At 45.7% G+C, this 12,468-nt stretch overlaps 1 protein-coding gene across 1 annotated transcript in view; it reads right to left on the bottom strand.

The window, feature by feature from the left end:
* COL4A2 (collagen type IV alpha 2 chain) overlaps nt 1-12,468 on the bottom strand; it is a 191,000-nt gene that overhangs the window by 136,407 nt on the left and 42,125 nt on the right. Inside the window, exon 4 of the mRNA XM_023621825.2 lies at nt 5,866-5,946. Within this exon, the coding sequence (XP_023477593.2) occupies nt 5,866-5,946 (81 nt within the window). The remainder of the gene's footprint in view (nt 1-5,865; nt 5,947-12,468) is intronic.

Below are 12,468 nucleotides of genomic sequence, written 5' to 3'. Positions count from 1 at the left end.
TGGCAGATATAAGAGAAAGTGTCACTTTAAAAACACATCTGGACTGGCCCCGTGGCTGAGCGGTTAGGGTTCTGTGCGCTCAGCTTTGGCAGCCTGGGTTCACCAGTTCGGATCCTGGGCATGGACCTGCTCCAATCAGCCATGCTGTGGACGCATCCCACATACAAAATAGAGGAAGATTGGCATAGATGTTAGCTCAGGGCTAATCTTCCTCAAGAAAAAAAGAAAAAAGAAAAAAAGAGGAAGATTGCCAATGGATGTTAGCTCAGGGGGAATCTTCCTCACCAAAAAGAAAAAGAAAAACAAAACAACACATCACTTACATGTGATGTACAAGTCAGGTGGGCATCATCTAAGTCTGCTGCAATACCAGTTTCCCTGCAGAAAATAACCAACTTGTTGAGTTGTGCAGCTACTGTGGCAGTGCAGGGGCCAGAACCGCCATCATCCCAAAAGTATGCTAAAAATAACCCTATGATTTTGAAAGTGGGTGAGAGCTGTGTGTAGACAAGGGTCATAAAAGCCCAGAGGCCAGGCAGTACTTCTGCTATTTTCAACTAATTCTTTGCCCTTTCGGGGCTGTGATAGTGCATAAAATATTGGAGATGACTTCCGTTCAGCATGCTGAGCACACCATTGAAGGGGGTCTGCCTGGGCAACAGCAGCGGGTTTGGAAAGAGGTGAGCCACAGCAGCACTGGTCACATTGCTCATGGAAACCTATATACAGCACAGACATCCCGAAACTCTCTCGATGGTGCCACAGTGCTCTGCCGGTTCTCAGATTTATATTGAATTGTTTCAGAGAAAAAATTCAGTTTTATTTTGAAATCTTGCTTAAACACATTAAGGGTAAGGTTTATGACTAGCAACACGCGGTAGAGGATAGCATTATTGGCGAGACTACAGCTCACCTTAGAGAGACCTGCCAATCACTTGTGGTTGCCAGCTGCTCTGGGCTCTCTATTCCTTTCCCTGAGGCCAGGGGTCTGCTTCTTTCACCTCTTGCTACCCACCTGAGCTGACAGCGAGGGCCAAAGACAATGAATTTCTTCCGTTCCCATCTGTCTCCACCCACCTTCAGGAGCTCCTGCTCACTTTTCTCTTTGCTTCCCATTTCACTCAGCTTCTCTCACTTGGACTTCCATCACTGAGCTGAAGGAATCTTGTGAGGTTACGAATTATTCACTTACACTTCAACCTGAGTCCAGGGACCCACAGACTGTGGGAAACTCTTAGCTTCATGAGAAAATGCAACAGCTGAACACAACTGTCTCAAGTCCTCAGTCGTTTGCTTAAGTGAGTGAGCTTGTCAACTGCACCCTTCCAGTCCAGTCTCCGGTTTGTGGCTCGTGCTGCGGCGAGCGTGGGCTGGATGACTGCTGAGGCATGGAGAGATGCAGTTACCCCTTCAGGGGCTGATAACAGGGCTCTGGGAACCAGGAGCTGTGGGAAGTTGCGCTTCCTCTTCTGCCCACTGTAGTCTGACAGGGCCATTGAGCCATCTCAATAATTCCCAATATTTTGGACTTAATCTCTCTTTGTATTTACCAATTTTTGAAATATCTGACTGTCTAGGAACACAGGTGCCCTGTGAAGGTTGATGTCATTAAAAGGTCGAAATAACCTATCTGATTGAGTTTATGGTCAAAAACCAAAAGGCTGGGGGAAGAGAAACTTGGCTAAGTAATTGAAATAATGAATTAAAATTGACCTTGCTTGGAAAAATCTGACAATTTCACAAGGTTTTAGGTGAGTTAATGCTCAAAGGCAAAGCTGTCCTTTTTGTTGAATCAGACGCCTCATCTGCTCGCTCTACTGTTTTCCATACCACTAACCACATGGTGACAGTCACTCTGCTGTGACAGAAATTCACTCTGATGCTTTCCATTTAACTGCCTTCCATCTCCATGGCATATACAGAAAGAAAGAAAGGAGGAAAAAGAATAGAAAAAGATCAGAGGGCCAGACAGCTGTCTGGCATTGATGACTGTACGACCTTTAGCAGAAAGTCTGAGACGATTGTTGATTTTCTTTGCACATATCACCCAGTGCAGTAAGGTGAATTAGGACTTATAATTTTTAATTACTCCCAATAAAATATAGCAATTATTTGAAATACAGACCCACCAACAACAATAAAGTCTTAAATAATTTCTCAAAGTTATTTATTTTTTAATTCACTAAACCACTGAAGAGGTGGTGAGAGAATTGGCCAGGGAGTCACAACGCTAGAAGAAAGGGAGCCTGAACTCTTTTCATCTCTGTCTCTGTCCTCTCCTCCCAAGCCCGAGATCTCCCCCATATAGGTTAACATCTGGCAAGAGGAGAGACACACAAAAGATTACTGTGCTGAAAAGGAAGTCATCAAAAAGTCTGAAAACTTGAGTTCATTCTGGACTAAGATTGGGGCAGGTCATTTACCCCTGATGTCACTGTCCTCCTACCCTCCTGTGGCTAGGTCACCCCGGCACACGGTCCAGCTCTGACCAGGGAGTCAGGAGTACACAGAGAGCTGGGCCACAGCTCCTGCCCCTTATTCCCCAGCTACCGGCTTGCTGGAATTATCCACGGGGCTGGGAGGTTCCGTCTGTGAGAAACAATTCTCTCTCTGCAACAAGCCACCACCCACCACTCCAGGGTGGACAGTCAGGCTCAAGACACTTTACACAGAGCTTATTCATTTGGCAACATGAGAACTCATTTGGAATTGGAATCCATAGCACATTTGTGATTTCTGCATAGGGTCCAAAAGTTATCCAGTAACATACAGTTTCTGATGTTGGCTGTCACCATGGTGAGGAACAAATTAACTCTACCCCATGGCCATATAAGGCTGAGCTAGCCAAGTGCTTGGGGAGGGGAGAGCTCTGCAGTCAGGCATTGTCATCGCTGCTGCAGTAGCACCGTGGGGAAAATATATAGCAGGGGACCCCAGGGGAAGCTGTGGGAAAGAACAAGCTACGCACACAGCTCTTTGAACGGCAAAATCTGTCCAACTGCTATTTTTATGTATTACATTACTTTAAAAAAATACTATCAATCCAAAAGTAGGGCAGAAATAGCCCTGCTTTCTACAGGAACACATTTGGGTAAACTTGTTCATTAACAAATATTTAATACGCATACATCAGGTTTGTAGAACTGAAATAGATAGCTTAATAAATAATTTAATGAAGGAAATGCAATTGCCCTAACAATAAATATCTTCAGTGATATACTGGATTTACCCGTGGAAAATGATAAATGGTATAATTTCTCTCTCCTCACTAGGTTTTTTTCTTACCTCTTACCATTAGCCATTTCTTTTTTTTTTTTTCCCCTTTTTTTCTCCCCAAAGCCCCTCGGTACATAGCTGTATTTTCTTCTTTGTGGTTCCTTCTAGTTGTGGCATGTGGGACGCTGCCTCAGCATGGTTTGATGAGCAGTGCCATGTCCGCGCCCAGGATTCGAACCAACGAAACACTGGGCTGCCTGCAGCAGAGCGCGCGAACTTAACCACTCGGCCACGGGGCCAGCCCCCCGTTAGCCATTTCTATCATCTTACTGGTTAATGTTCAATGGCACCCCTGAGTCAACTGGGCAGCCTTAGGTGCTGTTAAAACAACCCAATTTGGATGTGGATGGTCCAACTGCATTGTGGGTCTGGGTCCAGCCGTAATGACCGTGTGGAGCATTATGCAGTGCAAAGAGAAGGGTAAACTTAGAAATGTGTCAGGCTATCTGGACACTATAGAAAGTGAGTCCCATAGGTCAGGCCCCAAAGTGGGGAGTCATTTGGCTCTGTCTCTTGAACAAACTACTCAGACAATTGCCAAATCTCAACTTAATTTGACCAATGTTGATCACCTGGATAAACAGAGCAAGGTCTGGTTGAACAGAGCAAAGTCTGGATGAGCAGAGCAAAGTCTGAATGAACAAAGCAAAGTCTGGATGAATAGAGGAAAGTCAAGCCCACACTGGTGTTTGGATTACTCATGTTACTCAAATTAACCAGAAGGTGTCAACTTTCTATTTTCTTTGGCAACGTATAGAAACAGACTCAAGGTATTTTTTTATTTAGGGACAATGGGAGATAGAAAGGTCCCAAGGCCTGTACTGTAAACTTACTCAATCAGAAAGACCTAGGGGCCTTTAGAAATCACAGAAGACCTCTGGCATAATATAAGAGTACATTGCTATGCAGATGGCATTATATATTGAAATAATCAGAATGAACTATCTTTACCGAAGAAGAAAATTCCTATAAAAGCACTATGGGAAATGTTGATACACTGGTTCTGCATTAAATAATCATAAATGATGAAAAAGAATAGACTCAGTAACCTTCTACTCAGTTTGTTTAGGTTCTGTTTGGCTGATCACATGGAGAAGAAATGTCGGGTCCCTCTAGGGTTGAACTCCCTCTGACAGAGGCAGGTCTCACGAATATTTGTACACCACTAATTTATCTTCCCCATGCCCATATAAGGCCGAGCTAGCCAAGTGCTTAGGGAGTGGACAGCTCTGCAGTCAGGCATTGTCATCACGGCTCCAGAAGCATCGCTGGGAAAATCTATAGCAAGGGACCCCAGGGGAACTTTAAATCTCATGAAATAGCTTCCATATATTTAAAAAATACTTATCTGTGTTAAATGTGATAAGTGATCTTCAACTAGCGATTCCTAGAGCATAAAGTCCCCATTCCAAGTAGAGGGACCCTTCACTAAAGTAACAACACAGAAAAATGGTTTTGAGGATTGTAACTCATGATGAACACACCATGTGAAGATGGAAGCTCTGATCTAGAAGGCAAGAAGCTCCTCAGTTGTGATCTTTGCCATTGAAATAATAATTAGTCACACTGTAGTAAATGAGATCGCCACATTTATAAAGGGGTTCCCTACCACAAATTTTACTTATTTGATTTTTGGAGGCACAGAGGCCAAGTTCCACCACGACGTTTCTTCCTCTTGGTGAGTGGGAATGGGGAATGGCTACTTTAAAAACCAACTTCAGGATTCAGCTTGGTGGAACTCATTTGGAACACCCAAGGACTGCTATAATTTCTGATGCCAATGCCAACAGGGCAATGCAGGCAAGAATTCCCAACTGCCTCTCACAACCTGGCATTGGACAAGCAGAGTCCCAGAGGGAAATGCATGGTTCCACAGCACAGAGACTCAAAAGACTTGGTATCATAAAATGAAATACTGCACCCCACACTGCCACACGCCAAAATGGGCTTAAACACAAATAGAAACAATATCTTAAAAATCAGTAATGCCAAGACTCAAACATCAGCTTTAAAGGCAACAGAATGAGAGGCTAATCACTTTAATTGAACATATTAAACCCAATATCCATATTTCAAATTCTGCCAGGTGTGATGGTAATAATTTGGAGTGACTTTTTCTTACTTATCGATGAAATGGGCTACATAAAGGACATCCAGGGAATGAGTGGGATAATTTTAAAAGCTAGAATCATTCTCAGCAGTATAATGCCAGTGCCCTCTCATTTGATAGATTCTGCAGTATAAAGGCAACTATGTTTTCTTTATGTAATATTTTTACAAAATATGTTTATGTATAATATCGTAAGTATAAAACATAGTTGCATTATATATCCATATATGCACACACATATGATTTATAACAATGAACAAGAGAAAACATGTTGAAAGTTAATATTGTTCTCAATTTATTAGGAAAGTGGTTTTAATTGACCCAATTTTGCATTATATTATTGTTTGTTAAGTGGAGAAGAACACATCTGTATGAAATTTCCTAGGAAAGTATGCCAATGACTTAATCAGACAATTTAAGGTACTTTCATTTAATGGAAGTATAAGGAAGATAATATTTACTGCAGTGTCATGACTTACCCGTCCTCCTTTCTCGGGGTAGCACTGGCAGCCCCCACTGCAGTCTCTCCCTCCACAGGGCACATCAAACTTCTTCACACCCTGCAAAAATAAAACACAAAGCAAAGAAAAAGTTATCTAAAACACTGTCAACTACAATATGTATCATAATACCATCTGTTGAGAGCTCTTCCAATTCTAACAACTAACTACTCATTCAGAATATTCGATAACTCTTTAAAAAAACTGGCTTTAGTTTTTAGAGCAGTTTTAGGTCTACAGCAAAAGGTACAGAGATTTCCCATACAACCCACTGCTCCCCCACATGTGCAGCCTCCCCCACTGTCAACATTCCTCACCAGAGTGGGACATTTGTTACAATTGATGAACCTACAAGGACACGTCAGTATCACCCAAAGTCCATAGTTTACATTAGGGTCACTCTTGGAGTTGTACATTCTATGGTCAATAAGCCTCTTTTTCAGTGCCTACTAAGTGCCAGATGCCAAGTTAGGTCCTGGGGCTCTAAATTCAAGGAGAACATTCCCCGAATCAAGGGGTTCCATGTGAGGTGAGCCCATGACGCTCTATGTTAAGCACTTTAGTATGAAGAAGAAATTCAGGCACAGAGGAAGCAGCCCTTCCCTCTGCCTGGAAATGCGGGGGATGCGTCCCGAAGGAGGAGACGTTCAAGATGAGCAGGATCGCGTTAAGTTAAATGCAGCAGGTCAACTCTGGCCCCATCAAATTACACAGATCCTGGTGAATGAAAGGGAGAGGGGGTTCTGACGAGGAGGCGGGACTTGCAAATACACCTGAAAGGATGGCAAACCCTCACCTCCACCACAGAGGTACCGGGACATCCAGGGTGAAGCGCCTGCAGAGGAAAGCTCGTTTCCCTCCCTTCATTCTGCAAGACATGCTCGTTTACAGTAAGGAGGAGGGGGCGGGGGGCGGGGAGAGGCTTTCTGTAGCACTTATTTAGCGGGGTTCGGGTGGCATGGCCAAACTTTTGGTCGGACACTGCGATACAACTCTTTAATGAGTTCAGTGGGTAACTGAGGAGGTTCTCTGGCTGGACAACTCCAATGGGGAAAAAGGCATTTCTGGCGCATGATCTCAGCATCAGGTAAAAGAAGGCCCTGGATATTGGACTGTGTCTGAGCGCTTCCTTTCAGACTGCATTCACAGTACTGAGTATTCTGAGCAGGAAGTGACCACTGGATCCACTCTCTTCTCTCCCTCTCTGATCAGCCAAGCATCGTCGCTGCCTCTCCACCCTCCCGACAGGTGAGTTGGTGCAGCTGCTCACCCAGCAATCTCCATCTGGCTCATGACCCTCGGCCAGACTGCCCATCTGGCAGGCACTTAGACTCAGGGACCGTGGGCACAGTTAGCTTCCAGTGTGCACGGGGCCAAACCTTACCACGCAAGCAACACTCCCCAGATAACAGAAGCCGTTCCAACTTTAACCGCTGCATTTTACCACACTCTTCCGCTCTCTTCTGAGTTCAGTCTCAATGACTAAATAGGGTGGTCACTCGGGGACTCCCTCTGTCAGCTTTTCTGTCTGTTTTCTGTGCTAGCACGTCTGCCAGAAACTTCCCAGTTCCCGGCACGCACTGAACGTGCATGCGGCAGTGCAGATGGTCTGGCCTGGCCACCTCTGCAGTCCCCGCCAGCACCGCCTTCCTGGACAGTCAACCTTGGATGGGTGCACAGTAACCCGTGACTCACGGCCACCTGGCCAGTTTACCCCAGACCTTGACAACAACTCAATGTGCTTTTTTGTAGCGACGATAAATTCCTTTCCTGTGCTAACAATTTTCTACTAGAGAGTTCTCATTAGAGAGTTTCAAATTTTTTTGTGTTCTTATTATAATTCTTTACCTACTGCAGTATCTGGTGCATCAGTCACTAGTTTGAAGGATTCAAAAAAATCTGAAAATCTCAAATCCTTTAAAGAAACCAACACCTCGAACGCCTTTCGAATCTCTTGGTCACCTTTTTGTCCTGACTGATATGAGACAGCTAGAGTTACATCCTGTGAAAGTAACATATATCAAATCCTTTCACACTCTCAAAATAGGATTCTAGGTGTTGGTCATTTTTTTTTTATGGCTTCAATGTTTATGTACAGTGGAGCTCATTTTTAAATTCCATGCTTTTGAATATTTGGTTTTTATCACTCCAGCTCCAAGCTCAGCCACCACTTTTATGGATGACCCTGAGCGCCAAAGGCAGAAGCCTGTATGGGCCCTCACTTACACTTTGTATTACAAATAACTGTGACACGAATAGGTGCCTTGGCAGGTGTCCCTGGCTCACGCGAGAATTCATTTACTGGTGGTTTGGAAAGGTTAGGGGGCCTCCTCAGTCTAAAGGGTGAAGCACAAACTCATCTTCTCTATCTAGTGTTTCACGTGTTATTTTCAATTTTGGTTTTAAAGCCACCTGCCTAATCCCTGTATATAAATCAATGGTTGAAATGATTTTACTGGTTTCGAATTGATCTAACAGACCCTCTATTCTGGGCTTAGGATAGTTACTGGATTTAGTTAAAGAAACGAGTTCTTCACAACCTGCTCAAAATTTAACAGTGCTTTCTTGCTTTTGGAACCAGGACTTGTAGGTCCAATAACTCCCGATCTTAACACTTTTTCAACTATATGCCAGTGGCTCAGACACCCTGTCTCAGGAGGAGGAATACATCTTCGAGAGGCAGCCCTTCCCTTCACAAGCCACAGCCAATATCTGTCACGGAAATTCCAGCCCTCTGTGTGTGTACGTAGGTATGTATGTGTGTGTGTGTCTGTGTGATATGAGGGGTGTGTGTGTATGTGTGTGATGTGATGCGTCTGTGTGTGAAGTGACATGGGTGTCTGTGTGTGTGTATATGTGTGTAATGTGATATGGGGTGTCTGTGTGTGATGTGATGTGGAGTGTGTGTGTATGTGTGTGATGTGATATGGGGTATCTGTGTGTGTATGTGTGTGATGTGATATGGGGTATCTGTGTGTGCATATGTGTGTGATGCGGTATAGGGAGTGTGTGGGGTGTGTATGTGCATGATGTGATGTGGAGTGCGTGTGTGTATGTCTGTGTGTGATGTGATACGGGGTATCTGTGTGTGCGTATGTGTGTGAAGCAATGTGGGGAGTGTGTGTGATGGGGGTGTGTGTGTGTATGTCTGAGCGTGATGTGATGTGGGGGGTGTGTGTGTGTTTTCCCCTCGGCAGCTTACATATCCTACAGAGGGACTCTTACGAATTTCAGCATCTACAAGAGCACTAAGTACCACAAATTGGAATGCCAGATCTCCAGGATGAACAGAAGTGTTTACTTTATTAGGGCAGGGCAAGTGTTCCAGACGTCTCTGAGAGACCGAACAAGTCTCAGACCTGAGCCTCAGCATTCCCGACAGACTTTGGTCCCTGGAACATTCTCAAGGTACAAAAGCCCTCCTGAGCACTCTGCATGGGGAGAGTGTGAACTGCCCTATGGGGTCCTATGCCTGTCCCAGCCCCGTCCCCTACCCGCAAGCAGAAGAATACTAAAAGCTCACACCAACCGCTGCCTGTGCTCCGAGCCCTTGAATCCACCCTTCATTTTATTGCTCAACACCACTCAAAGACAGACCCCGATCCTTCCTCTTGTCAGCTCCTCAATAAAGATGACTAGCCTCCTCCTGCCCTGCGTCCACCTCAAGAGTCTGCCCACCACCCTCGCACACGACAAGCTGGCCCTGGGCCAGATCCTCAACTTCAGAGTCCCCAGGAAGGCATGCTTCCACCTGTGAGAAAATCAATGAAATCCTCCACTGGTTTCTCACTCCAACTCTGAATTCCCATCAGGAGCATCGAGTAGAGCAATATTCCAACACCCCGTTCTCCCTGAGGCCCCCTGCAGGTCACTCAGGTCACCGTCTAAGCATCTAAGGAGGAGATGCAGGTCCTGGAGCCAGGAGGCTCCTTAGACCCTGCTCGAGGTGTAGAAAGTGTCTATTGTCATGGACCATGCTGCATCCATCCAACTGGGCTGGCCAAACTCTGGCCTGTGTCTGGATGTCCTTCATCCCAGGGCAGAAAAGGGCTGATGGCCCAATGGGACCAATTATACGAAGATGTGCGAAAACTCCTAAGGGCTCCCACCCCCTGAGAACACTTGAATCTAACATGCATGAGTTCTTAGGTCCTCATATTCACAGAGAACCTGCTCCCACCCAGGCTCCAGGATGATGAAGGAGTGCGCGACACGTTTCCTGGCTCGGAGTGCTCAGAAAAACACTTTCCTTCAACTGCACCAGTGAGAGAACACCTAACAGGCCCAATTCCAAAAAATATGACAGCTGGAAGGGGCCTTGGGAATAATTCACCCACTCTTCGATTTTGCAAATTCACTCATTCATTCATTCTTTTAACTTTTTTATAGCACTATTTATTTTTAAAACTACGCTTTTTTTTTTTAGTGAGGAAGACTGGCCCTGAGCTAACATCTGTTGCCAATCTTCCTCTTCTTTGTTTTTCTCCCCAAAGCCCCAGTACATAGTTGTATATTCTAGTTGTAAGTCATACTAGCTCTTCTATTTGGGATGCTGCCACAGCATGGCTTGATGAGCAGTGCCTAGGTCCACGCCGAGGATCTGAATCAGTGAACCCTGGGCAGCCAAAGTGGAGTGCACAAACTTAACCACTTGGACACGGGGCCACCCCCTCATTCATTCATTCTTTACCAAATGTTTCTTCTGGCTGATGCACTGTGTTGGGCCACGGGTATAAAGTGGGGAAGAGATCATGCAAACAAGAAGACAAGAAAATTAAGTCAACAAACAATGAAACCTACGTGATTTAAATTATGACAAGTGCCATGGAAAAGAGGGTGTTGCAAGAATGATTAAGAGTCAAGGAGGCCCCAAGCACTAAATCACATTGGTAACAGAGAGGACTAGCACAGCCAGGCCCTTTCCCTTGGGCTACACTGTGCTCCCTCCTCCTTACATGCCTGCCCCACACAGGCTGACCTCCCTGCTGGCTGACCTGAGGCTCTGGCTGCTGTAACCAAGACACAGACAGACAGCAGCTAGCCTACCAGCCTAGGAAAGCAAGACCTCTGCATTATTACCCTCAAGGAATCAAGAGCATCTTGGATTGGAGTGCATTTGCACCCACTCTTCTTATGACCCTCAGGATGCCCCTGCATTGCCCCATCCCCCAACTTCCAGCCCAGGACTCAGATTCAATCCCCCGTCACTTTATAGTCCAGACAGACAGTCCACAGGGGTGCGGCATCCTCAGGACGTCTTGCTCAACCAAGAACCATCTCAGTTGCTACCAAGACGCGTGACCATTTCAAACTGTGGCGCTCACTTCCCAACTGGGGAAGGAGTTTGACCGGGGGATTAATCACTAGTTTCTTCGGCAATGGACAAACTCATTGAGGACCTGTGGGTGCTCCATCCTGGCAGCTCGCTCATCCCCCACCACACCAGAGACTGGGCCCCACTGGACTCATCCACTCCCTCCAGACAAGGCAGAGGAATTAAGGAGGCTGGGGAAGGCACTGCCGACACAGGGAAAGGAACGCTGATTTTGATAGCATTGTGAGCTCTTGACATCTTAATAAGTGTTGTGGAACCGATCGTATAGTTTTGAAAAATAAACGTGAACCCTAAGTTTTGGGAATTAAGACAGAGAGCAGCTTAAACAGGAGAAGCAGAGTAGCCCAGGAATGTCTCTGAGCTGCACCAGGAAGAGATGAAGGATGGGTAATTCTTGCAACAATTAATGAGAACAAAATCCATCGGCAAAGGAGCAGTAGGGTGGAGAGAGCCGTGGACACGAAAGAACCGAGAGAGTGAGTGCATGGAGAAGACATTGAGCAAAGAGTGTGAGGAAGGTTCACCTGAGACAGTGTCACAAACGGGGGCAAGATGAGGGAAGGGCATGGGAGGTTGACTGATGAGAGATAGGGACTCAGACACAACGTCAAAGAGTCAATCAATCATGCTTGCAATACCCCCATTCTTTGTCTGGACCCTTACTGCTGCCAGTGGGGTGTGTAGATGCACCATCAGCATCACCTTGGTGCTAGTTAGGAAGGCAGGCCCCACCCCAGATTTACTGGATCAGAGCCCACTATCTAAAAGGATTTCCAGGGAGGCACACTGATGTCTGTGGAGCATGGCACTTGATTGATGGGCTATCATTACAAAAAGAGACTTTGCTCAGAGACAATGGGAAAATTGTAAACCACTGTGCCATCTCCTTCCAGGGAGGAGAAAGCAGTATATCCTACAGGTTCAGTGTGTTTGGTGCCTAAAGTGGACCCAGGCAGGTCCATCCCAGAAAAGTGCCGGCCCTTGGACTCCCTGTGACCCCTGCCATCTGTGGTGAGTGTAAGGAGGCTCTGAGCCCCCAGGGCTCAGTCACTGAGCTTCTAGTCAATCAAAGTGCCAAAAACATTTTAGTTCTCTTTTCCTTATTCAACACTTCCTTTTAGACTCTTCTGCTGAGTTTCATCCTGCCCTGAATTGGTAGCCCGCGTTGCTGTGCTAATTAGAAATTCTAGGAGTTGGAAATCACCTGGATCACTGAAGGCCAGTTGGCAATGTAAAGGCATAGATAC

Source organism: Equus caballus, chromosome 17, assembly GCF_041296265.1.
Source record: "Equus caballus isolate H_3958 breed thoroughbred chromosome 17, TB-T2T, whole genome shotgun sequence".
Classification (NCBI taxonomy): Eukaryota; Metazoa; Chordata; class Mammalia; order Perissodactyla; family Equidae; genus Equus; species Equus caballus.
This window is presented reverse-complemented; position numbering and strand designations above follow the sequence as displayed.